General features: G+C 42.3%; 1 protein-coding gene across 1 annotated transcript; it reads right to left on the bottom strand.

The window, feature by feature from the left end:
• Positions 1 to 15: 15 nt before the first annotated feature.
• Positions 16 to 27,807, bottom strand: rhpn2 (rhophilin, Rho GTPase binding protein 2). Its single transcript, XM_076077974.1, has 15 exons — positions 27,612 to 27,807; positions 23,372 to 23,487; positions 18,813 to 18,941; positions 13,764 to 13,839; positions 12,515 to 12,592; positions 12,124 to 12,248; positions 11,105 to 11,271; positions 9,212 to 9,399; positions 8,872 to 9,028; positions 7,572 to 7,691; positions 7,171 to 7,365; positions 6,673 to 6,749; positions 4,079 to 4,225; positions 2,836 to 2,991; positions 16 to 2,346 (listed from the first exon to the last, which is right to left on the bottom strand). The coding sequence occupies exons 1-15, from the start codon at positions 27,675 to 27,677 to the stop codon at positions 2,086 to 2,088; spliced, it is 2,058 nt and encodes a 685-aa protein (XP_075934089.1). The 5' UTR covers positions 27,678 to 27,807; the 3' UTR covers positions 16 to 2,085.
• Positions 27,808 to 27,886: the final 79 nt, after the last annotated feature.

Below are 27,886 nucleotides of genomic sequence, written 5' to 3' on the forward strand. Positions count from 1 at the left end.
CCAGGAAAATTTGTTTTATCCCCTTCTTTTATTGAGATTTGAGTTTATACATATGACACAAAGACTTACAGACAAGGCATTCACACCACAGTTGCTATGCAGTACAAAGTTCAGGGAGCGAAGCGAAGGCAACCTGAAACCTTCAGAAGAACAGGTACCATCACCCTCTGCATAGACCAAGGCGTTTAGGATCCCGATGCACGTGAAATCCTCTGTAAGCACTTATATCAATTAATTACTGCACTTTCTTGTTACAGACTTATTCTGACATTTTCCTTCATGAGTATGAGCATAAATGGCACTTAAGACACCACATTAGGTAAATAGAGACAGTTAAGAGTTCTACATCTTCTCAGTGTTACCGTTTAAAAACATTTACATTTTAAAATAGCTTTCCATTGACAAAATGTACCAGTATATATATAGTTCACCAAAGGATTAAGCAAGGCTAGTAAAATACATTCCTCCAAGAAACCAACCAAGAAATCCAACGTGCAAAAATTCACAACTTGACCATTCACAAACTAATTCTGACACCTACAAATACAGGCATATATATATATATATAAAATATTTTTTGTGTGTATTTTTGTATTACATAAATAATTTGATTATCAAATGTGTATAATAATCTACTTTGTAGATAAAGAGATAGTCCAACACTGCAAAGTGTCAGTAAAATGTGGGATATGACTTTGTTTATGACAGGTAGACGCAAATAGCAGAAACCTGAATGTGGGCTTTGATCAAAGTCGCTGTTGGGTGACCGGCTTTCAAAGTACGATGCAGGAATGTCATCGGCCTGCCCACATTCTTCCCTTCTGGAGACAAATTAACCTTTTAACTACATCAAGATTCACATTAACATAGAGACACGCAGCTCACGTTCTTCTTACAAATGGACAAAGTGCCAGACGGCAGCAGCACTGATCAAAGAGGGCCAGAACTGGGTAAGAGGAGTCAGGATGGCAAATGGCACATCCTGGCACATCGCGGATGTGGAGGCATTTTGGTCTGTGGCATAACTGGCACATTAAGCAAACCTAAGATACCAATGATTCCATTTACATTGCGTCCCAGGCATGGCACTCAGCAGAAACAATATTCCTCAAAGGCTGTCTCGAAAATGCAAAACTGACAATAATACAAGGTATGCATGTGATTTTGTTTCTTCAGCAGCTTATAGAACTTTCATTCATCAACTCTCCCCAGACAAAAACAACTGCACAGCACAATTTGTTTTTCCCCTCAGTCACCGTTTTAACATTTCAAGGTTCAAATATCTACATATCTATTTAGAAAATGTATGTATTTTAAACCCCAAAACCAATCAGTATCCACTGATTTCAACAAATATCGTGGCAATAACCTAATCCTACACATATACCGTATGAAACACGACCTGTATTGACGATGCACAGAGAATATAACTGCACAGTGCACAGCTACGTCAGTACACAATGGAACTAACAAGGGACAGCTTAAGCCACAATAAAATGACCCCCTTGCCGCCAAGTTGAAACCGACGCTGGGTGTGTTTGTAGAACTTTGTTTTTGAGTCCCTCAATTCGTCCGGAGCGTTTCTTCAAGAAAACCTACTGAGATGACAGTTTAACTTAGAGGCCTGTCTCAGTGCTGTGTGCGCGCGCGTGTGTGTGTGTGTGTGTGTGTGTGTGTGTATGTATAGAGACTGGAATGATAACTGTCATGCTTTTCCCACAGTGCAGTTGTACTGTGCTGTATGCATACTGGCGTGGTACAGAATGACTTCCCATTATGTTTGGTGTGCAGCCCAGATTATTTCAGATACTGTGCTAGGAAGGCGCCCATGTACCAACAATGGCACCTATAGACAGTATTTGGCACAGCCAATTTCCAAGGTAGCTGGCAGAAATGTCATCATTACACTGGTGACATACAAGCTACATAGACTACTGCTCAGTATTCCAGTGGAAACACCAAAGGGAACTGGTAGCGTATCATAGCAGCTAGAGTATGGGTACAACACAGCACTATATATAGCCATACTTGGCCTAATATGCATACTGCGCGATGCTTGCAGACGGTAGAAAGTCTGCAGCCAGCTCAGTAGAGGGCACTGTCGTTGTAGGAGCTGGAGCTGGGGAACGTGGGACAAGGCTTATTCCAGGGAAGTGCACCGGAGTGTTCAGCTGACGTGGGAAGGCTGAGGGTGCTGGCGCTCTTAAGCCGGTTCTTCAGACCAAAGTTGAGGAAGGATGACTTCTTGGATACTTTGCGGGACTTCTTGTCGTCATCATCATAGGCCAGACAAATCATGGAGTAGGTCTTAGGCAGGTTTCCGCAGAAGGTGGCACTCTTGGTTGGCTGGACAGAGACATTGACAGTGAAATAATGAGTCATTTTTTGTTCAATCAAAGAGTTACTCAGGACCCTGTCAGGACCCTGTCAGGACCCTGTACAGCCTCGATCAATATATGGGGTTAATAAGTTTTCTTTTAACACAGATGTCAATAAATACCCAGAATCACAAACGTCACTTTCTAACAACAATGGGATGGCCTTTTGACAGACACTGCTTTTTCTTTTCACCCTATGCATGTCTAGAGTAAATTATTTATGCTCTTTATCCTGATAATTAGGCTACTGGCTCATGAACTATTTCCTACACAATCCAAATATATGTTTTATGCACTACATCATATCCAAAGATTTTCTCATGTGAAATTTTACAGGCAATTTACCTTGACCAGAAACACTAAGGAGAAATCAGAAACTAACTGTGCTGTTTTGTCAGCTGATACAAAGACCAATTTTGCTGTCCAGTCGACAGGAGAGAAAAAGGGCATGGCATACCATCTGAGGGTTGCTGTCCATTATGCTGACCACCTGGATGTCCATCCCCGCCTCGTTCACATCCTTCAGCAGCCGCATCACATTGCTCACGCTCATCCATTTGCAATCTGTGTCGCCCACAGCAACAATGTAGTCCCCCTCTTTCAGACCGTCAGCCTGGAAACATATGAAGAAGAGCAGGAGTCAGAGAGGGAGAACAGGAGTCAGAGAGGAAGAGCAGGAGTCAGAGAGGAAGAGCAGGAGTCAGAGAGGGAGAGCAGGAGTCAGAGAGAAGGGCCAGTGAAATTTCCTAAAGCTGCAGCTCACAGTAAATATTAACAGGGTTTACTTGAATGGCAATCAAGTCAGGTTCACCTACTTTCCTTCAACACCCTGGAGGCAGCCGGGATCAGTAGAGAAAACACTGAGGTTTAGTTGCTGGCAAAGGTTTTTTTACAGCAGGACAAACACTTGGTAGAGTGAGTGTGTGTGTGTGTGTGTGTACCAGAGCTCATTATTTCATAGCTGTGGGAAGTCTTATCTACATGAGCTCAGCTATTTCTGTCTGATAACTTGATCCGTGTTCACCAGAGGCAGATCCGGAGAATCAGTCAGAATAAATCCTAGTAAATGCAGTATTAAAAAGTTATAAAAAGTCTGGTCTAGTTAGACTTATGCAATACTACTAATCTGATTCTCTGCATAGCCTGCAGGACCTGATAATACTCTGCTCTTTGTCAGCACCTCTCAATGAGCTGTCGGACTGAAAAGGATTGCAGAGAGTAAATACTCTCTGAATCTTAATTAAATTAGTAGCCAGAGTGACTGTAGGGGTGGAGGGAGCACCTCTAAACATTCTTTAAAGCTGAATCCTGGTTAGGTTTAGAGAATTACGTTATCTAATCCAAGGTTCTCTGAGCAAATAGGACTCTCATATACAGGGACATTTGAACTTATTTGATATTCAGGGCACAAGCATGAAATTTCAAGCGGTTAGTTCCCCCACTTCAAACAAAGTCACTCCCCGCTAGTTAATCCTGTTGCGGGGAGTAAATATTGAGCAACCACGGCTTTTGTTAAAATTCAACTTGGCAGCACTTCAGGTACTTAACATGCCCCCTGAAATATCTTATGTGCTTGAAAGAACATAGTTTGTGTGCAAGCCTATCTTTATCCCATACTGACGTTAATTGAAACCAAATGCTGGCTGCAAAATAGCAGATCGATCTTCCTGTGTTCATCCGAAAGGTAAGAAATAACTTACAGCAGCTGGGCAGAGGGGGTCCAACGAAACCACATGGACGGGTGATTCTCCTTTCAGGGTGAAGCCCAGGTCTTTGTCTTTTGGGAGAAGTTTTATTGTCCGTGGGGCTGTCCACCGCTGCCTGGCTGAGAAGACTGACAGAGGGCCCTGAATGGAGACAGTGTGGGGATGCTGGAGTCAATATGGTGAATAATAATAATAATAACTAAAATAATTATAATAATACATTATGATAGTATGTTTACTTTCTTTCTTTACTTTTTGAATAAATAAATGAACCTGTCGGCGTACTGTTTTATATCTGATCATGACGTGTTTCTCCCTAATAGGCTGCACATACAGCAGCATTGTTTACTGCGGTTACCTTGGTTACTGCAGCAGCAAAAGGCATATACTCTACTATACTTTAGTACTATCGAAAATGTTAACCAGCCCTAGAAATAATAAACAGTTGTTTGTCACTGATGTCTAAACTAATGCAATGACAGACTATGATGGGCTAGTTAAACATCTTTAGACTGGGACAGTAACTCGGTATTTAACAGTCAACACAGGAAGCACAAAGCAAGTGGCTTTGACGTAGGATGACCCAAAAGTCATAGCTGGCTCACGAACATGTCTGATTGGATGTTATGCGAACTCAGAAAACACGATCCTTCACATCGGGTCAATTCCGTAAAGCAGCCACTCTAAAGGAAACTGTGTAGGCCATTCACGCCACACAGGTGTTTCAGCCTTTGCCACCGTTGTCTATACTCAAACGATCGATCTCTCTTACATCAGGCCAGTCACATTTCCTTTTGCAAAGGGCAAAGGGCATGCAAACCTCACGGTGTTCTCTTCAACAAAGAGATGCATGTGAAAAAAATATTCTCAACACACTGAACATGTTACTTCTGTCTATTTAGTAGTATCTTCCATACTGTACAGTTATAGCTGCATGAGTAAACTATGGCTGTATCGATTCATTCTATTTAATAGATTAATTCTCTAGTATAAAAACGTTTAAATTATCCTAAATCACTAAAGCGTTTTTGTCTTGACATACTGTATATACATTAAATTATTAACCTCTATGCATCACTAGGGACATTTTCGGCTTTTAAATTTTTCGATCATCTTGGCTGAAGTTCAGCCTCAGCTCTTATAATATAATAAACTGTGTAGCTTAAATACAGACACTCAGATCCTTAAGGACAAAGATGTCCTCATTGAAACGTATTAAAACCATCATTTTTGATCCCACGGCCATTACAGCGTAAAATCATGCTTTCAATTTGGAGACCGGGTTTCAAAATGGTAGTTTTTACTTTTGTCCACCCGACTGAGCTATTTTCTCATGTTTTCCCTGTGGGCCAAATACAATATATATTTTTCTGGTTTCTGCTGTATTATAGGTCACTGCAGTGTTTGATGCAATGCATGCGTTGTTGCTTATCATTGACATATCACAGACACATATTAATCCCCACTAGCATTCAATCTTTGTGTTGAATGCACTGTTTCATAAGAACAGTGGAATAATGTAGACAAACTGACATTTGAAGGGTTGAGAGTTTTTTCAGGCAGACATTTTTGTTCTCTAAGGAAAGGGATGCACAAGTGATAAATCAACTGTACTGTGAAAGCAATCATATTTATAAAATGACTTAAATAATTAATCATTTAAAACTGTCATCAGTTACTTTCCCATTGATCATTTCAACATTAGGTATAATTGAAGACAAACAAGTCCTACTTTTTGGTAGCTATCTCCTATTAATACACTTCTTATCTAATGGGAAAATCTCTCCTCCACAATAAATCCTATGTAACAGCAAGATGATGCCTCTCCGCCCTGCTCCCTTAATTATGTCGCCGTGGTGATTGGATGGAGAGATTGTGCTGGATTTAACTTTTCAATCTCATTTTCTCTGCGGCTCCAAAAGGATTTGAATCTTGTTGCCAAGACTGTTGTAAAATCCAACCTAGCTCTTCACTAGTTTGGATTTTACAACAGGAACCGCAGAGGTGCTTATTCACAGAGACTCCTTCTGTTGTCTGGGAACGTCAGCTCTGACCATTGACCTCCTTACCAATCATTTGCATACATGGTTGTTTTCTTGTCTGGAAATTGAATTTTTTTTTGTAGTAATTGTAAACTGTGCTTAGTTGAGAAAAAAAAAAAGGAATCGCAGTTGAATGCCTCTTTCCGAGGACACAAACAGAAGATTGCAGTTATAGTGACAGAGGATGCCAGTGCCCCTCCCCCTTCCACCACCATGACAATAAAGCAATGGTCCGAGCCCCTTTCTCCATAGTTAGTGTTAGTTGTGCATTTGTTGCTATGGATGAATGTCCAGGAGGCTTTGGAAACAAGATCAGACTTTGGATTGCTACTCAAATGTGCCAAAGCCTCCAGGAGACTCACCCTTGGTTGGTTGTATTCAGATATGACAAGAAAAAAAATACACTCTGGGTGTTACTAGAATAAGTGCACTTCTAATGTCTAAAACACAAATCCAGAGTCATTTCATGTCACTTGATGAATAAACCGACCGTGATGTACAAGAAAAACAGCAATGTGAGTGGAAGAGTATTAGTAACCCACATACCAGCCTCTGGAAGAAGTCTGTGACTTTCACCTTTGTGGTTGCGGGAACCTCCATCTCTGCTTTGTGCTCTGTTTTAGCTACGGAAAAAAGGGAGGGAAAAACAGCTGTTATTCTACACTGTTTATTGTCACAACCCCATTTCAACTGGTGCCATGTTGAGAGAAGCGGACAGGGAGTTAGCAGTGTAAACATTACATCACCTGTACCTGAAAGAAATGTTACTTATCACAGCTGATTGCAGCAGGTGTGCTACAAAACACTGCAACCTTTTTTATTTTTTTTTTAATACACCAACCGTTTCCTGAGAGACGAACCTCACAAATGAACACATTGGTCCTGCTTGACATTGCCGTCATTTGTGGAGTGTTTGTTGTGGTGACACTGAGGTGACTGGTTAGTTTCTATGTCAACCACAGGAAGAATAGCCGTCACCTCAGAGACTCAAATAAACGCCACAATTGTTCCAATTCTTCTCATTTAAAAACATTTAAGACTCACAGATGATGTCTGGGGCCTCTGTGTAGTCAGTGAACTCCTCCTCGGCTTCACTTTCGCTGCACTTGTTGAGCGAGCGCTGGTGACTGGCTCCCAAAATGTCCTGCAGGACCTCCAGCTTGTTCAAGTGATGGCACAAACTATAGATCCGTAGAGCCTCCTCGTGACCCAGTATGGCCCGACGAATGTGTGCTTTACCTGGAGGGGGGGGGGGGGAGGGTGAATAAGTGACCATTGGGTGATTGAGGAGAAGTGGATAGGGTAGAGAAGGAGCGAATCAGAGAATAAAGAGAAAGAAGAGGGTCAGAGATGAACAGGGAATGTCAGTTCTGGTGTTATTGGCAGTACTGTGCTCTTGTCTTCATTTGCCTTCAGCTGCACTCAGCCAACATGCGCGCTCTTACCGATGCGTTCGCGTTCATCTTTATTTTTCAGGATGTCAAGAGGAGAGCGTCCCTCAGGAAGGCGATCATAGACCTGCGACAACGTCTTCTCCTGCTGGTCCTCATCGTCACTGAGACCCACTGAACACACAGACAGAATCAATGTTAACATGAATAGACAACTGACTGAACCGTTCTCTCCCACCAAGATCGTCTGAAAACAAATGGCCGAAAACTATTGAATGGCACAATGCAACGCTGTGATTGCTTTGCAGTTGATCTGTTCGCTACAGCAATCTTCACTCTGTCCTGCCTTGTTAATTGCTCTATTCTCCTCATTCACGCAGGAATCTGTTAATGAGCTGCCAAACTCAAAGCCGCTTCGCTCCGTTGTTCCTCCATTCAGTCGTGCCCCATTCATAGCACTGGCTAAAAACTATGACCGTTCACTGGAAACTTGATATAATCTGCTGCATTTTGTTTTCAATTTAATCTCTCCTAAAGTGCATTTGTTAAGGTGTAGTAAGAAAGCAAAATTATAAAAACAAGACCGCAACAATGTCAAAAATAATGGCAAGCCATCAAGAACTAAGGCAGTATGACACTAACTTAGTAACAGCAATGCTGGAGGGTTTTTATTCCCTTACAAAACATCCTTCACCTCGTCTCTCACTCAGCGGCTGGCTCTCTCTGACACTTGATTATACACAGCATTACGAGGCTACATAACTGTAATCCTCCAGCAGTCTACAGTACATCCACTCAATTTTAACTCACTCCAACCATCTCTCTTTCCCCCCTCATTCTCCCACTCTGCCACCGAGTTCCTGGAAACTTGGCCATGGGTTTTGGATGTGTGTGCGTGTCTCTAAATAGCCGTTATGCAATAGCATTGTGGCTGGCTGTGGTTCAGTCCGGCCATCTGACATGACCAACCCAGTGGCCCATACAGCACTTTAAGAGAAGGATCAGGTTTTCCAGGGTGTTCAAAAGTCTTATTACACCAATCCCAGCATTAGGTTCACACCTTAGCAGCCAACAGCCAGGCTAACACCATAGAACTAGTCGTTTCAAACTGTGGATGTAAACATTTGCATCTAGTGCACTAGATGCAAATTTATGTGCATTGCAAAAACAGAGTCCTGCTATGACAGTAGTGCTTCTCATCAGAAATAATAACAGCTTGCATGCTTGTGAAATATAGAATTACTAGCAAATAATAGATGCATGGTGACATTATCTCTTTTTTTTCAGTTCAACCTTCTCTTTTTTTCACGTGAAATCTGTGTGAAAATGATTAACATCTCTCAGGTTTTCTTACACTGGTGGTCCAGGAGTGCTGAGGCTACAAAGTAGTGTGCCATGGAGCGGTAGTGGTTGGTTTTGACTTGCGACATGGTGGACCAGAAGAACGGGACATTGTCTTTGAGTGGCGTCTGGATCATGGACTGGTGGACATGGTCGTAGATTTCTGACACCTGGCAGGAAAAGGAGGGTAAAGTTACTGAGAGGACATTAAAAGCACTGATCAGAAGTGAGGAATCAGACTACGGTGACATTATTACTTTGCCTACAGTATATCCACAGCGAAAGAAACAATACACTGCCTAAATGATGCGAGGACTGTGTGTGTGTGTGTGTGTGTCTTTACTGCCTTTTACCTTTGCAGCCTCCTGGGCCATTTTCATGAGGGAATGGAACTGGTTTCGGATTCCAGGCAGCGCAGTCTTCTCAAACAGGCACTCCTGAGCCTGAGCAAGCATCATCCGGATCAACATACTGAGCATGGCTGGGCTCATGTCGTAGCTGGGAGTGTGGGTGAATGTCTCCTTCAGGTGGTTCAGGATTCCTGGGGGAGAACGAGAAGTCAGCACAGCTCGGAACCAAACTATTCATTTTATTTTCTGTACCTAGACTTTCTCAGCTTGTCTGGCAATCTGAACTAAAGATCATTTGGTGAGCGTTATAATTTGATTAATGGGACTTTCTAATTGTTTGTGTTTTGTTTGTGATTTTAAGACCCTTTTTTTCTTTAAGACAGGGAATTACATGTCTTTTTTCTTCATTATCTCTATAGTGAAGTTAGTAAATAACAAAAGGCCCTTTCATGTAATCCCAGCAGAATATCTCATTTGCAACTAACATCTTAATGATAATTTCAGATTGTTTTTGTGCATTCTGTCTAGCTCTTTATTATGAAACGTAGCCCCTCAACGAGTTACTCTAAAAGTGGTAGTTGGTACTACAAGTAGTAGTGCTGTACTGATAGTACAGTTAAGGGTTAGGGTAACAGTGAATATTCATGGAAAATGAACTCAGATAGTTTATTTGGGAGAAGCATATGGTTTGCATGTCCACAAAATGACTTCAGCATGCTGGTACATTAACCGCAATTACTGACACACGGTCTTATACAGATGTTTTAAAAGGTTCCATGCAGAGAATTAAGTGATCCAGTTAGTCAGAGCATCTACTTCTTCCTTTCCTAGGGCATGCTGCTGTTACTACAGTATCCAGTGCTGGCAGCGGGCTCAACGTCTGTGTGCGCCTTTAATGTTGAGCCAAGACACAAACCTTCTTAAATTAGTTTTTCATGTTCAATGGAAGCAACAAGACCATCTGCATTCCAACTGAGAACGCTTCCCCTCCTATTTTACAGATCAATAACCTCGCAGCAGAGAGATGTAGACAACTTAATAACAGAGCACTGCCTCGCTAGTCCTCGTCTAAGGTTCTGCCATTGTTGGCTGGCTCCTCCCATCCTCTAAGCCTCTTCCGTGTCCCTGGGTAAAGGGCACCGCAGCAGCCCTTCTACAGATAGCATCCCTGCCTATCACCTCCCAGCTTAGTTTATTGCGGGCCCTGTACACTGGTAAAAATGTTCCTCATAACAACATAATTGTTTTACTTAGTAGAATCCTAAATTATAGCCATCAAAGCAACATCATCAAAGACATGGCCTCTTCAGAGCTGTAATTATACTTCAACACTCCTCATACTGCCAAGTCATAATTCTATCAAGACTTGTCCGAGCTTCCTGAAACCTCAGAGGGTTGGGAAACCAGTTCGTATGATGGGTGCTCCTCTGGAGCTCAGCCACATGACAAGAAGCCAGAGAGACATCAACAGCATTCATTCTTCGTCATGGAGCAGAAGTCAGAGGGTGGAGGCTGGCACACATTATGAAAATAAGGCTGTGTTCATACCAGGAAACAGTGTGTGCCTTTTTAATGGCAAGGTTCTTAGGAAATGTCTGCAAGGGGAGAGGCTGATTTACATATTACATGTTTAAAAGAACAAACAATTAAGGTGTCGTCTTCATTGTTTAGTAACCATTCTCCTGTCTTTGTTGTTCTTCCTCTCTTTACTTCGATCACTTGTTTCTTACAATGGGAGCATTTCAGCTTAGTTTCTCACATTATTTCCCTCGTTTGAACTACTGAAAGCAGAGATCACGTGGGATCACAGATAAGCCTGGTCTCAGGAAATAAAGAAAAGAGTGTTGTATCTGTAGTATCTGTTTGAACCAGTTTATGACTCCTATCTTTTCCTACCTGCACTTTTCTGGAAGGAAGAGATGGCCTCCTCCAGGCCGGCTATCGTCTGTCGGTTACTACGGGTACCGATCTGAGAGTAGATGGCGGCCATGTTGAAGAGGATGCTGGCCTTCTCCAGGGACATGTTCTGTTGGCACACCGGCACTCCTGTGAAGGAGTCGTACCTGAAGGAAAGAGGGCATAAGTTGTCACTATATATTTTGGTAAAGCAGGAATCAAAACAGTCTCAGAATCAGGAATTGAACAGGTAAATACAGGAGGAATAAAAGCCTGTATGCCACAATGTGTTGTGAAAACTCTACATCACACCGAAAACGTTGTGAGGGTTTAAGCCTTTAAGCCAATATTCTCCATTGTCTCTTTCTTAATGACATGCATTTAGCATGAAGTCAATTAGGGGTTAGATGCTAAAATTGCTAAAATAAATAAATAATCTGTGTGCTTCATTCAGACATTCTTGAGTTTAAAATATTAAAAAAAGAAAAAAAAAAAAAAATCGACAGTTAGGACAATGTCTGCTCATGTAGACCACCGGTCTTCTCGCTCCCTTTCTAAATAGAATTTCTAATCTGCTTGTAACAGGTGCAAAATGCAGCAGGAAGGTGAAACCAAAATTGAAACGCTGCAGTCATTATTATGCATCTCTCCTATGAGACAAAGCACAGCCTGGCGTCTTCTGGCAGAGATATACCAGTTGATCCATGGATTTAAGGATGTAAAATGACTGAGCTTTTGGCTTTTAAGCTCTACGGCTTTGGAAAACCCCGGTGTAGGGGCTCAAGGCAGCTAGATTAAAGAGCAGCACAGCTTTCTTCATAATATTCTTTGCTTAATAAGCCCCGTTTTATCACTTCTCACATAACCTCACCTGTTGCCTTTCCGTTTAGGGTTCGGAAGTTAAGGTACTGTTGATGTTATTTGTTTTGTAAACCAATATCCTATGAAGAATTTCATGTAGTGCATTCTGATAATTGCTCTTAAAAAGTTGGTGTTAATTAGTAATCATTGGTGTGTACCAGGTGAAGAACATGCCAGTCTGGCGGGTTGGGGGGAAGAATCGGCTTTCCATCAGAGGGAGATGGCTGGAGTATTTTGCCAGCAGTTCCACCCCGGCCTCGTCTCGACTTGGCGTCCTGCAGGCCTAGGAACATGGAGGTAAAGAGATCTGATACAGTCTGCAATGATGGTAAACTTTGTTTACTCTGTTGTTGTTGTTTAAAGGATCAGTCCACCTAAATCACAGCAAAAACCTTTTTTTTTTACTGAAAGTAGTGGTCTTTTATTGTCATTATTATTATTATTATTATTATTATTTTTATATTGTGGAGGCTACTAGAGTAAAAAAAAAAAAGCCACGTATCAGAAATATAAAATATAAAGTCAGATCAGACTTTGTGTGTACACTACCTGTCGCAGGTCCATCAGGTCAGCAATCTCTTCTTCAAAACTGTTCCCGTCTTCACTGTAGTGCTCCAAGATGAAGTCCTGTCAGAATCAAAAACAACTCAACATCTCAATACAACATTTTCCTGGCTTGTAGTTGGGGAGTGCTCTAGTGCTTAAACCTGTGACCTTTCGGTTACAGGCCGGCTACTCTCACAGCTAATCCACTCTGCCGCATCATTCCTAACTGCACACAGAAGTCCCGTCCGACTGAGCAGTGCCAAGTGGGGCTGGCGAGCGCTGCCATTCTGTCAGAGCCGGCCAGTCATTAAGACTAAGGTCGGTGCGATTACAGTCAATGAGTAGAGCAGCATTAACGTGCTCATTAAGTTGCACAGTCTCACGATTCTTGCCCACAAACCAGAACAGGATGCATGGCCCTGTAAAAGTATCATCAGGACATTTACATAGAGAGCCTCCCCGCATTGGGACACAGCTACATGATAGCTCTAATAGTCCTCCCAATAACTACTGACCCACTTTGGTTAACAAGACAAAACATTTTATGGTCGGATGATTTATAATTCCTAAACAAATAAATGGCAAACATAATGTAGTAGCTGGAGTGGAGGGCGCAGACAATGTGACCCAAATACTTCATGAAAGGAGACTTTCAAGGAAAACAGTATTGAAAACACTGACTGCCAATGTGGTCCATATTTGATGAATGTTAATTATCAGTATTTATAACCCTTTATCTGCATATTTCTGTCCTGTTACTATTGGCTAGTTTCAATTTAGGATAGCTATTCCTCCTTGTTCATAACGTCTGTGTTTATGCTAACAGGGTCTTTGAGAATGTTCTCCTTGACATATAAGAAAAATGGCAATTTTGGTTATTTGATGATGAAGACATGCAGGTGAGAACGAATCCTTTAAGCTCTTTGGAGCTCAGAGAGTTGTTGCTTACATCAAAGAGCTATCTTAGCATGAAACATACTAAAAACAACACCAATTCCTTGTATGTGAAATCATACCTGGCCATTAAAGCAGATTATGATTATTATAGAAACACAGTTTAACAACATCACAGTATTCTGTATCTCTTTGCTCCAAAATTTCACTAAAGCTAAAGGATTTTTACTTTCAGGAAAATATTGAAGTCAAAATGCCTGCATCACATCAAAATAGTAAATTCAGAATGTCAAATATTCATACACATTTGCTATAATCAAAGGGTGGCGTGGTGAAGCTCTAATTGTTGCTTCTGTACCTTGAATATAGTGGAGCAATCAATGTCTTTTGTCTCCTTCAGACCCAGAGCAATGAGGGGGATGTTGGCCGTTTCCCTGTGAGCAAAACAGAAAGATATCATGATCAGTCATCATATGCTCAATGCAATACACATAAAAGGAAATATATTTGAGGTTTGCAACAAGGACAATAAGTCAGTAAATGCTGACAATACAGCAGAACTTTACATACAAACGGACAATGCAGTGCTTATCTTAATGTGATTTATGTACGCACGGACAAACAGCAAACCACTGATACAATAATAGGTCAATGCTGAACAAAAGCAGGCTCTAAGGTGTGGTGCAAGATATCAAGCAACAAGAAACTCCCTTTGACAACAGACCCAGCCTTGTTAGGGATATCACGACAATAACAATGTCAGATTATAATGAATATACATAATGTGCAGTGCCAGGATCACACCAGCGACGGCTTTGGTACCTGAGAAAATGTACATTTACATCAAATCTTTAGTGTAGCTTCATAGAGGGGAAGTCAGGATTAGACAGATGGTGCTGTAAGCAGACACTTTAGGAATTAGGATTTAAAGGTGAATGGGGCCCCCACGTCTCCTCGTGTTGTAAAGCCTCACATCTCTCTGTTGATAAATCATTGAGGAGTTGCAGCCCTGCTTCAGTAATGCTAACGAGCAGGCTCTTTACCTCCTATTATTTTTACCGACCAAAAAGCAAATAGAGTTTTTTTCTGGCTGTGTGAACCTGGAGGTCCTAGCTGCTGACAGATGGAAAGCAGGTTCAGCTTGTTATCAGAGCGGAGGAAGTACAACCTGACAGATACCTGCTGCCGATCAGACAGAGTTGGTAGAAAGAAAAAACAAAACTCCCCCTTCCGAAAGCAGGAGAGTGAGGTGTTACTAAATAAATTGCCCTTTAAAAAAACAAAAAAACAAGCTTGGGTAGCTTCTGGATTTGCTGAGCATTTTATTCTTCAAACTTCCAAAGAGGGCAACAGCAGCCCAAACTTCAGTTCCAACACGAACAAGTCCCCGTGGTGTTGTTATCCCAAACCTATTTTAAATAAGGACTCCTTCCATGAAAGGAATCAGAGATTTGGCAGAGCCTTTTCCCTGCATGCAAGACGTCAAAAGCACAGGGTTCGGAAAAACAACACCTTACACACTCATTCATCACTTGACGATAAGGCAGCATTCCTCTGGCATACTGGCTCCGTGAATCACAGAAAAGCTCATTCATCAGTAACAGGCTGCAGTGTAATCCATTAGCACTCGTAGATGAGATCGCTCTGGTCTCTTCGCTGGTTTGGCAGAGGGGAGGGGCGTTGGGTGGGGGGGGGGGCTATCTGTTCTGCAGAGAATCTGAAATGTTGAAAGCCTCTCACAAGCTCACTCCCCCCCCCACACACACACACACACACACACCTTCCCACTCACCGTGTAAGTGTCAGTGTGCATGACATGGAACAGACGACCATCGCCACAGCAGTCAAGCGAAACTCTGGTTTTAGCTACGGCCCTTAAGCCCTTTACTGAACATCAAAACTCTGCATCTAGAGTTGTTTTGTTTTGCTACACAGTAGACCGACATGTTTCTGGCTTCTTGGCCTCTTCGGCTCCCACAGGAGTTGAGTGGTGGCTTGTGTAAGTTAGCCACAGTGTGAGTCTGCTTCAAAGGAAAAGTTGCACATTTTGGAAAGTACGCTTATTTGTTTTCTTGCCCGTAGTAACATAAAAAAAACATCTTCTCGTGTCTGCCAATTAAATATGAAAGGAGAGCAAGGAGACAGGGTTGGCTTAGCTTAGCATAAAGACTGGAAGCAGTGGGGGAAACTAGCCCGGCTCTTTCCAAAGGTAGAAAAAATAAATAAATCAACCTAGCAGCACCTCTGAAACTCCCTATATCTCAGTTGTGTAATACATAAACGACATGTTATGGTTTGCAACAAATAAATGTTTTTTTTTTTTTTTTTACAGTTAATTTATTCTTATTCATTAGCATTGATCAGCAATCAAAACAAATTTAAGAAATTGTGATCATACTTTAATGTAGCGTCCGGTAGTGCTGACGTCTATCTTTTCACTCGTCAGCACTTTTGCTGTGCTGATTCAGAAAGTCTAAGTAAGTTCAGCTTGCTGTCCAGGTCAAGAACATTACGCACAGCAACCAAACAAACATTTACTACATCACAGCACGAGTAACATGTTGGTACTGTGAGTGACACTGAAGGAATATCACACTCATGAATGTGTATAGTAAGCATGTTTTTCAACAAAGTGCTAATGGATAAGAGGCGATGATAAGATTGTCAAGATACAGCAAGTGAGCAGCTGTTATTATTCTCATGGGGCGGTTGAAGTGGGTCACTAACGTCATGTGCAGCAAGCGTGCTGCACCCGTCACATATAGTGTGCTTTCTGTCGTGCATTACCTCATGCTAGAAGCAGCTGAATCTGGTCTGTGTGAGATGTAACCTCAGAGAGGGGCTATTCAGAGGACGGCGTGCATGGGAATAGCCTCGAAAAGGCGAGGAGAGTTGTTTTTGTTTCCGTGCTTAAGGCCGAGGTTGTATTTCAGGCTGAGAGGTGGAACTCTCCATTGTGCCTCTACACAATGTCGTCCCACTGAGACACCTGCTCAGACTTTCTCAACATATCCAATATTCCCACGTGCATGCTACCTGTCCGCCTGTATGTGTTGGCCTTTTGTAGATCCGCTGGTGTGAATGTGTTGACGTGACCACTTTGGACCGTGCACAAGCTCAGTCTTCTTTTAAAAACGGACAATGGTGGCCAGCTGATGGTAGTTTCCCAGCATGCCTATTGTCTATGGATGGAGCAGGTGCTTCTTTAAGAGCCTGCCAAGGAGGCTGGTGAGAGGCTGAATGTTCCCACACTCGAGCCCGTCTGAGCCCATGTGACACTTGGGACACTTGGGCCTTAAGATTGTACCGAGAGGCAGCTGTTGCATTTTGTCCACTTCCATGTAATTATGAAAATTGTTATTTAGGGTTTTAGGTCATCTGCAGATTTAATGTAGCTCATTAAAAAAAAAAACGAATAAATGTTTTTAGGATGAAAAGAAACAGCCTGATAGTAGCAGCTTGGTGCTTTGGAAAAAAAACACATCCGTCAATGATCCTCAGAACTGGTACCATAGTTACCACCATACAACAACCCATTACCCACAATCCTCCACGATCTCCTTCCCTTTCTCTTCACTCTGTTGTGATTTGTTGTCATGGGCAACATAGCATCCTCTACAGAAGTGTGTTGTGGTTTGTGTACGAATGGTAATCAATATAGGCATCATACATGTTTTTTTATAGTGTGTGGATCACACATGCTTGAGGTGTATATGTATATGCATTTTGGTATTTCCTCATGTGCGCCTCTATGAATGGGTAGTGCAGGTTTAGTCTTAATAGCATGTGTATAGTGCATTTGTTCACTCGTGTGCGTGTGCGCGCGCCTGGGCAGATGGTTCATGGCGGTCTCAAGTGTTCTCAATAAGAAGAGCCACCTGGAAGCAGAAATGCTTCAATCGAGAGCCTTTAAATCATCAGAAATCCTGTTAACAACACTGTCTCATGACTTTATATTTGAAAGTGTTATGTCCGTGATGGAAATCCATTATCGCCTTTATTATCTCTAAAATTGAGCTCCCGCCACTGTAGTGTTTGCGTTCAGTCAACCAAGTGCGGTCCTTCACGAGGCACCATAGTTTAAGGGTGCAATGTGTAAGATCTGGACAGAATTTCCATTTAAAACATTTAATGAATGAATTAACGCCACCAACAGAACGTGAAGAGGTTGCAGTGTTGACTTAATGTCAAAGACATCTATGTATTGTGCTGCAGAGATATCTACTGAGATCAGACGTCTCACTGAGTAGCCCCAGCCTGTCCTGTCATGTAATACCACCTGTACCTCAGGAGGCGATAGTGAGTCACCCTCGTGTCCATTTTCAGCAGTAGGTCAAATATTGCATGTTCTTGCCTTGCTGTTAGTTAGTAGTTACCCCTTTTTTTTTTTAAATAACTGTTGACTGTATCCTCATAGCATACATACTGTATTGTCATCCACAGCGCATAAACTTGGCTCGTCTTTGAATAAAGAAAACACCAGAAGCTATCACTGTCACTCACGCCAATACACACTATGATCAGACCGACTGAGAGAAGCTTTGAATCAGACACTTGTCTCAGTTTGCATGCAAATTCAGCTCATAGTTTCCTTGTTGCCGCGTGCATTGTATCACAAAAACCAGCCGGTCCAGTTCAACAACAATAAACTCATGCACTTTGTCTTTATGTATTTCAACAGGCCTCCTCCTTCCACCATATACCAATCTTCTCTGCTTCTCTGTCATCGAGTGTCTTTCACCTGGAAGAATTCATGATGACTTAACCACAGAGTATCAGAGCCAGATCAGTCTCTTGTTGGCTGTCAGTCAACACTCTGTGTCTGTGTTATTCTTCTTCTGTATGCATCCTGGTCTGAGATTCAGATCTGCAGATTATTTGTAAACTGGGATTACTTTGACAAATCCTCACTTCTTTGGAAATTAGAATTAGATTTTGTTTCACATTAAGGTTTAATATTGTTGGGTCAATGGTGTCCTTATGTGAAGAGAGCACTGGTGCATAGGTCACAGGTGTCAACCCTGGAAAGCTCTGGCTGCTATGCATGTATTTAACATGCAATCTATTTAATAGCCTCATCACAGGGTGTCAGCATGAAAGTAATAACTTTTTAATTGATCTAATATGCAAGTAATTACATTGTATTGCCTGCGGATGCATTGCTACTGGCGGAACAAACCCGCATGTCATTTTTATTGGTGATTTTAAACCAGCAGCGCAGAATAGCTATGTTTTGTATTTTATCTTCATTTCACTAATGCCCTGAACAAGCCTGTATGGCAGGTGTCGACATTTCTTCCTTTTTATGGAGATGTTCGTCACTTAGAAGTAGCTCACATATTGCACCAGCGGTGGCCGTAGTGGAATCAGTAGTAGCAAAAGAGGGAGCAGAAACACTTGGACTTACTGGGTGTCCTGGTACACCTCCACTGAGCTGTTGAGTCCCTCCAGCTGTCCCATCAGCAGCTGCAGGTTGGAGTTAACGTAGCTCAACTCCAGCAGAACCATCTCTTTCACCTTGTTGTTGGACGTAGCCCTACAGATTGGAGTGAAACAAAAAATTAAAAGACGCAAAAGGGTCACGAAATGTTTGAAATAAAAAAGAAGAAAAGAATTGTCAGCCATGTTATTATCCACTCTGACGAAGCCAAACGTTCCTGCAGCTGATTATTAAAACAAGCTTGCCTCCCCCGCTATTCTGGACCACAGACCTGCGTCACTGTGCCCTGCTGTGCACTTGATTTACCCTCCAGCACACAGCAGCTTTACCAAGATCTATGAATCACAGTTGCGATCCCTGTGTAGTACAAATGCAATGTGATCGCACAACTTGGAGAGGTCGGAGGTCAGAGGTCCACCACATTTCAATATTATTTGTTGTACATTTATGTAAACAAAAGGTTCATCATGTACACGTGTATGAATACTGTACGTTATTTATGTTGAGGTGGGTAAAGACTAGCGCATTACACTGACTGTGTGTGTGTGTGTGCGCACAAGGGGTTAGGGCTCACTGCACCGCAGAGATAAGGTTGTAATAATATGCGTGTGTGTTAGTATACAAAGACAAAGTGGTTGGATCCTTTGTAAAGCAGAATTTATCATGCATTGTCCGTTTGTGATGCATCCATAGTGATACGAGGTCACACACACACACACACACACACACACACACACACACACACACACACACACACACACACACACACACACACACACACACACACACACACACACACACACACACACACACACACACACACACACGGTTTCACTTTATCCTTATCTGTGTTTTACAGTGAATCCTAAAACATTCGTAACTAAAGGAAGACATCCACACGCACACACACCAACCCCAAACTCGTTCTAGAGATGTTTACTGTCTGTCTGCCTGTCAGCTGGTCTCTCTCTCTCTACCCTGTAATTACAGAGGAAGTGATCTTTTAACAAGAATGGTGAGCTGTGAAGAAGCACTGGCAGGCAGGAGTTTAAAGGTAATCAGTTAAGCTAAAAGTGAAACAGACAAACTAGGTTTCTGCTAACGTTTAGTCTTTAATGGCTGATTTTATTCTTTTTTTCCATGGCTCTCTTTGTTTTGGCATGTTTGCCATTGACATTTTCAGAGACAGAGACTGGAAATGGGGGATTTTCAAAGTTAGCAAAGTTTGTGACACATGGATCATTTGGCCTAAGCACTAACAAACCATTAGTACTATGATATCTAGGGAAAAAGTTGTTATGACCGTAAATGACCCAAACTCTGTTAAACAAAATAACGCAACCTTTCATTAAAATGGAGCACGCATCAAAACGTTTTAGGGAATCAATGGAGTCTTCTTTAAATCTGGTTCACTCTGCACTTTGGTCTCGATTCATTGGAACATAACCAGGAGGTCAACCCCGGCTTAGCATCACTTCCTTTTGGCCTGCTGAAGGGATTTTGAGGAGGTCTGGCCTGGGGAAGCCATCAGGATGGAGGAGGTGGAGGTGCTGTGGTTTGGGCAGAATAGATGCCAGCTCGCCAACCCAGAGGCTGTTATTAATATCTAATTTAATATCTAATATCGTCCCGCAGAGCGTGGGAACGAGACTGTAAACCAGCAAGTGTGGTTACACTGAAGTCCCCCCCGTCCTCTTTCCTGGAAGGACTGTTTTTATATGTTTTTGGCAGATTGACAGTATGTTGCGTTTTTCCTCAAAGCTTTTCATCAGAAGACGGATATCCGGTTCTGATGATGATGATTGGCGTTGACAGAGATAATTACGATGTATTACATATCAAGCTTTAAAAGGGCAGTCCACCGCTGTGACACATGAAGTTCAGTTTACTTATAATGAGGAGCTGTTGTATCGTCTTCTGTGACTCTGAGGGAAATTTCTAAAGTTTGAAAAACAGCTAAACCATGAACTCTCAAACCCAAGTCAGAGGAGGTTAAGGAGAGAGAACTGGTCTGACTAGAATGACTCCACCTGTTGCTGATAGAGAGAGGAATGCAGAACAAAATAAAAAGGTGGAAAAAGATTGACGGCACCAAATGAGAAAAAGGCACACACACACACACACACACACACACACACACACACACACACACACACACACACACACACACACACACACACACACACACACACACACACACACACACACACACACACACACACACACACACACACACACACACACACACACACACACACACACACACACACACACACACACACACACACACACACACACACACACACACACACACACACACACACACACACACACAGATTTAGATTCTTCATAGGTCATAATGACCCAAACTAAACTCTCTTAATAACATCTTTTTATGCTGTTTTTTTTGTAATATTTTTTCTTTTAAAGTTTGTTATTTGATGCAAATCTGTTTTTGACATGACAAGCCAGGTGGATGGTGTAAATAGGTAGGAGAACCACAGAAACCCTGTTATCCACACACAGATGGAAGATCACAGGTACAGTCAGACTGCAAATGACCATAAATTAAAAAAGAGCTTAGTGCATACCTGAAACTAAAAAATGCATCCAGACTATTCCCTGTGCTGCAGCTGGGCTAGTAAAGACGCACACACACACAGAGAGAGTCCATTTGCCCCTGGCCTTGGCTGGGCAGACGATGTGAAGCACTAGAGGAATGTGGAGGCCTCTGAGGCTGACAGTAGGCTTAGACAGACCTAATGGACACATCCACATATACAAGCACACACACACACACACACACAGCAGTATCCTCCCTGACCAGACTTATCTTAACACAAACGGAAAGAGAGTTGATCCGAGAATCCCAGTGGGGGAAGTTGAGGCTCCACTCTGTCGGAGAAAAGGTGCACCGCTGTACCTTTTTGTTTCTCCAGACTCGGTGCCTCAGAAGATACCACAGGACCTGTTTATTAATAGCAGGCCCTTACAGTTCACTAACCTTTTCTGTGGGGGACGTTATCCTTTTGCCAAATTCCACACAGAACAGAAGGTGGACACAGTAACAAAAAGAGCTGTATATCTTAATGCAATCCAATACAGTGAGCCTGCAATAATAAACACTACTTTTATGAAGCTTATAATATTCCATTTCTGGAATCGCTTTATTCAACTCTGGGCGGTTTTTCCCCTGTAGATCATCTACAATTCACTAAAATGTCATAATAAGATGACTCTAGAGTTTTTCTATCTCCTAATTTTGTCTCACCAGGCAGCAAGCTGTTGACAGACCTTTTGTCCAGTACAGCAGGTTGGGTGGTTTTACATTGAAAACACGTTCAGGGAAGACCCAGATTGGATATATAAAATATAGAAAATGCACTGTCCTTCTCTCTTACCCTCAGCAATTTAAAATAGAAAAAAAATTCTCGAGCTCCAAAAATGTACTCCTCAGATATGATGGCCTTACATTTAAATACTAACAATAAAACAATGATGAACCAAAATGTCAGCTAAGAAACTGAAGCCTCTGTCTGCAGTTTACACAGGCCAGGCCAAGCACTGACCTTTTTGGAAGATAAAAAAAAAAAAAAAAATTATTTGTCAAAACGAGACTAATTACAGGACAAGTTAAAAAAAAAAAAACTATTTCTGATGTCACCTATGTTTTATAGCCCGTCTGAAGCATTTGCCATGAAGGCCACAGAAGATAATAACAAACGTAATAGAGGGAAGGTTGAACTCTTGTGCACACAGCACAGCTGTTTACGTGCAATGGAAGGCCCTTAAGCATACAGTACAAACTGTGTAAACATGTAGGACTTCTCCACTGGTGGAGCGGAGCTCCAGCCTGGCTTGAAGCTTTCTTTACAGTAAAAATATCAGAAAATAATCCTAGATTTAATTTGACAAGTGACACCATGACATATTCCTGAAAAGACACAGGGATTCTGAAAGATAGCCTTTTGTAAGGAGAAGCCCCACAGCCAGACTAAGTAAAGGTCACTAAACTTCCTAATTTGTCTCTGCTGCATTGTACCTGCTGAGATTATGCCATTCAATGCTACAAGAACAAGTATTTCCGCAGGAAGAAGACATTTCTTCATGTATTTTTAAAATGGAGACATATATTATTCTGAGGTTTCTTCTAAACCACGTATGACAATAGCTATTTGTTTTCTGCTCCTCTTCAAGACTGTTACCTATTAGTTTCTGTTGTCTTAAGTCTCACCAAGAATTCATGACAACGGATGAGAGAACAATGAATGTGATGAAGCCAGTCTGTCTCAACATCAACAGTCCACCTGGAGTTCACATACAGCACATAACCGACTAGCAATACAGACAGATGAATGACACATCTGAACACAGAGAGAACCTTAAGAAACAGCTGGCTTTCACAACAAATGCCTAACTGAGTCCAAACCATCCTACACTTTCCACTAGAATAATCCACATTGTAGGGAGTCGACACATTAAGCAGACACAAATGTACAGTATGCATGCGGGTGTTTAGTTCTTACTTCAGCAGGTTCTCAGCTCCGGCCCTCATCCTCATCTGTTTGATGATTTGCTGGTTCAGAGTGGCTCGCTGATTCTGCAGTTTGCTTCGTCCGGTCTGGGCGAACGGGTTACAACCCTGAGAAAAGGAGATGCAGGAACAAACATGTCAGCAGAAGATTATATCTTGTGTTAAAAGTGGGAAAACAAAAACTGCATTTGCATCAAGAAAAATTTGCACTCCGCAATATTTACGCTTATTCAATCTTAAAATAGATCCTTTATTTCCTTCAAGTCATTCAGAATCTGTTCTACTTTAACCTATATTCATTTATATCAGGTCAGTTTGTTAAATCAGAATATATCACGATATCAGTCGGGGACTAAACTGACCAGGTTCACAGGTTTGTTCTTAAAACTTTCACCCAGAAACGTCAATTCCCTCCCACAGAGCTGGCAAGATATTATTATTTTATCAAAGTACTAAATTGCTAGACAGCATTTTCTCTGAACGTTCCTCTGATGTCAACATTTTTTGTACATTTGGCTTTCTTCCCTGAAGTAACGGTAAAAATTTACCTAAACTGGGTGTGGAGGGAGCTGCACCGTGTTGTACTGTGCTCAGCTCAAACACATGCTCCGACTCTGTGTTTACACTCGGCCAGTGTGTGGCTGAACTGTCTGCCTTTGTCCCTATCACAACCACAAGTGTCCCAGCCTCACGAAGTCAACAGGCTGTCACTCATACCAGCGCAGATAAACGGCCCTTAGACATTCATACTGGCTGACTCACAGCAGAGCAGCATGACGCTCAGAAACCAGTCGGCTCAGTAAAACCTGTTAGTTTACAGTCCTCAACTTGGGACACATGGGATTGTTTTTATTCATTAAAGTCAGTCAGCGCAGTTGTGTTCTTCACCTGTCCCAGCTTGTACATGTACATCTGAGTCATGTTGCTGATGCTCTCATCCAAAGAGACATCCTGTAAGATGAGTAAGCAGTGACGGTGTCCTTCCCAAATACAAATTTCAACACGTCAGGTCCAATGGGTCACCTTTGACATTCCATTTCCTCTATAATCACTCCACTGCATTCACCCGGGTGTTCCTGCCCAAACACTGCAGTGACCTGAGAGTGTAATGATTAACCATTTACACAAATGAGCGCCTCCTTAATTACACAATGTAGCTATTCTTAGAATGACAGCAGGTCGAGGCCGTGGGCATATGCGACTGGAGAGGGCATGGACTTATGTCAGTATGTTGTGACGTCAGTCATTACATCCAAACTGAGGCGCATGTTTGAGTAAAGAACAAGGGAGTGGCTCGTGGTTGATAGTAACCATAGCAGTATGTTCTGTTTCCATTTCAAATAAGTAGCACATAGTGAAACTTCAACCCATGCTGGCATTCCTAAGTGATTACACTGACACTGACGTAGCAACACGACTCTAATCAGCTGATCGGTGAGCATTACATCGTGTCTCATCATCAAGAAGTACAGATGGTCCGATACCACAACTTCTGCTTAGAGACATTAGGACTTTTGTGTTTCCGATTGTCTTGGACATTGTTTGACAGTGCCAACTTGATGATCTCCAGCTTATCTGTCTGCCTTAATGCTTGGGGGGAAAAAAGTCATACAGCTCAACATTAAATCAAGTGACACATGGAAGGGAGCCCTTAGCTAACCCACTGGACCACTCAGGGAATTGAACCCCTCCTACTCTCTGGCAAACTCAAACAGTACAGACTTTCTCCGCGAGCGCACAAAATACTTCATTACAGCAAAACACAAAGACGGTCCTGTCCGTTATCATATCCATCAAACAGCCAATCATTTGGCTGTTGTATAACCGAGGCTTCGTAAATAACATGTAGAGCTTCATGGTTCATGGGACAGTTGGTCGGATGGACTTACAGAATGTGTTCAGTACCTCAATATTCACGCCTCATCACGATGAGGTGAACGTCAAGCTGAATTCATGTATGTTCCCTAATTGACATTGAATCTACTCCAATTACCGAGGGGACGCTTTGACAGCTCACTCAAAAGGGGGTGTGCTTCATTCAATCTGGAGAAAGACATCTATATATTCAGAGAAGTACGGTGAAAGACAATATTCGATCGCAGCTGAATCTCTCATTTGTCTTTTTCCAATACAAACCCTGCTAAGAGAATACAAATGTGTTTCCAAGCTGAGGGAGCTAGTCTGGTTTCTGAAACCAGGACACATGTTGTCAATTTGTGTCTGTGGTCTGGCTGAAGGACGGCCTCGGGCCAGATGCTACGTCAATGCTCTCGTTGGCCGCGGAGGACAAGGAGGAGAATCATGCCGATTCGGCTTTTTGCCCTGCCATCTTTCCACCCAGCATCCGTCCAGTCGGAGCTCAGCCCACTGGTGAGGTGAAACCGTGGACGGCAGCCCTGAACCACAACAGCTCCCCGGAGCTTCAGTGAGGCCTTGTAAATCATTAAACTCATTTTCGCCCAAGAGGAGGAGGGTACACAGGAAAAATGGAAGCAAAGATCGTCTTGGCTCCACTTGCTTAAATTTTGACCAAAAAGTTTCCAAATTGCAAATCCCTTTAACATGACAGAATGAGAACGCAGAACTCATTGCGTTGTGGTTTCTGCTAATGTGCAAGAGCTTTTTTTTTTGTTTTACTGAGAAGGGTTTCTGCAATGAGTACAAAGACTCAAGAGTGTTCAACACTTGGAAATACAGAAGACGAAGTAAATGTAGAGAGGGATGGACACCTGATGAGACAGGATCTACAATGTGAGTTACAGTAATAAAGGATGTGATTGAGGTGTTAGGCTCTACGCTCTACCATCATGTCTAATGGCAGAGCCAGACCCTGGCTCCCACTGACTTTTTTTTATAGACACAGGAAGTGCAGCACAGAGCCTAAATCCAGACAGCGTTCAGAGGGGGATTCGGGGGGACTGAAAGACACAAAGGCCCTGTTCAGATGCCCATCCAAACAAGCTCGTCTATGAAAACCCTTTGCCGCATGGCAGACCGGGAGCTCGGTAAAAACGCATTAGATAATCACTCAACCACTGCCAAGAGCTTTTCCCATAGCCTCAAACTAGACAAACTCACAGCTCTTGGAAATGTTACAGTCGCAGCTACGTGAAACTTAAAACTGGTTGGAGAGGTTTCTGTGCTGGTCCCGGAGCATTACATGTTAATTACTAGATAATGATAGCTCAGCAGCATACTCATTTACATGATGAAAAGGCATCAACTTCAACACAAACACCGGCAGGGAAAACACTTCTCTTATCTGATCAATTTAGATAACCTGGCACTAACATGTACATTTAATCATTTAGCTGATGCTGAAGCTGTAAGATACAGTTAATCAATAAAAAAGGTCAAAGGTCGGGGCTTTAGTGGCCTTACAATGTTCCCTTAAAACACAGCAGCTATTTGTTGTGATTACCTAAGGGCGGGAGGCTAATCTGACCTTAGTTTAGCAGGCGTCTCATCAAAGCTTTTTATCTCACACACAACACTTCCTGTTAAATGTCAATCACCATCACACCTGTCAATCTGATGATGGTGATTATGGGATGTTTGGTCACTGACCTCATAGTCTCTGTTACTATCAGTAACTGCAGGAGATACAGCTATTCTTTGAGTAAAACACACATACACACACACACACACACTGACAGCTGAAGCTGACAGTGCTGAGGTTTCTGCTGCTGTTGGTGACACATCAGGAGCTGCAGCATTTGTTGTGCTACATTTGAGACTATACCGTTTCTAAAAATAAAATGACAAAAAGTTGAAGTTTTCTCCATGTGGTGATTTATATACACCTTTGATTAATTTAATTAATTATTGTGTCGAAGCCATTAGCAAAACATAGCTTCTCTCGTCAGTTACCGTCACTTAGGTCTAGGACTATGCTAACGTCCTGTGGTCCGATAGCATAACGACAGGTTACGTTAGTTAATGGCGTGTAAAAGTGACGTTAAAATTGGGCTAATATCTGGTGAAGACTGCTTCGTCCCCTTTTGCATGCTAGCAATGCACCGAGACAGTCACCGAAAATACGAAACATTTAAAAAGCTCCAGTCAAGCCGTAAACATGTCACAAACAGTAAGCTAACAGCAAGCTAAAGTCATTTTTCCCCACTTTCAACGCTTAAAATGTGCTCCTTGTCAGCGTCACGTTACGTGACGTAAACGGATATATACCGCGAGCTGTGCATGTTGTTACCACAGAGACGACAAACAAAACTCACCTTTCTGAAATGACTGCTGTTTCCTCTGCCTTCTTTGATGCCGTTTGGTAAAAGAGTGTCCGTCATGCTGAAGGCTCGGACTCTGAGACTCTCAGAGGAAAAACAAGCGAATAAAAAGTGTATTGAAACCAGACCGCTGCCGTTCAACAGGTGGTGTCCTCTGTCCTCCAACAATGTGTCTGCTCTCACTCGACTCCACCCGGGACTTTTCCTTCAGAAACCAGAAACTCCGCCCAAATGGAAAAAAAGGAAAGGTTGAGACTGGGTGGTGCGTT

The sequence above is a fragment of the Anarhichas minor genome, unplaced genomic scaffold (assembly GCF_050575085.1).
Source record: "Anarhichas minor isolate MPS153535 unplaced genomic scaffold, ASM5057508v1 ptg000062l, whole genome shotgun sequence".
In the NCBI taxonomy this organism is placed as follows: Eukaryota; Metazoa; Chordata; class Actinopteri; order Perciformes; family Anarhichadidae; genus Anarhichas; species Anarhichas minor.

Coding starts and splice junctions, on each gene's coding strand:
- rhpn2 (XM_076077974.1), bottom strand. CDS start 27,677: ATGACGGACACTCTTTTACCAAACGGCATCAAAGAAGGCAGAGGAAAC. Junction 12,593..13,763: donor ATTGCTCCACTATATTCAAG/GTACAGAAGCAA, acceptor TGATTCTGACAG/GACTTCATCTTGGAGCACTA. Junction 7,366..7,571: donor AGATGAACGCGAACGCATCG/GTAAGAGCGCGC, acceptor CCCCCCCTCCAG/GTAAAGCACACATTCGTCGG.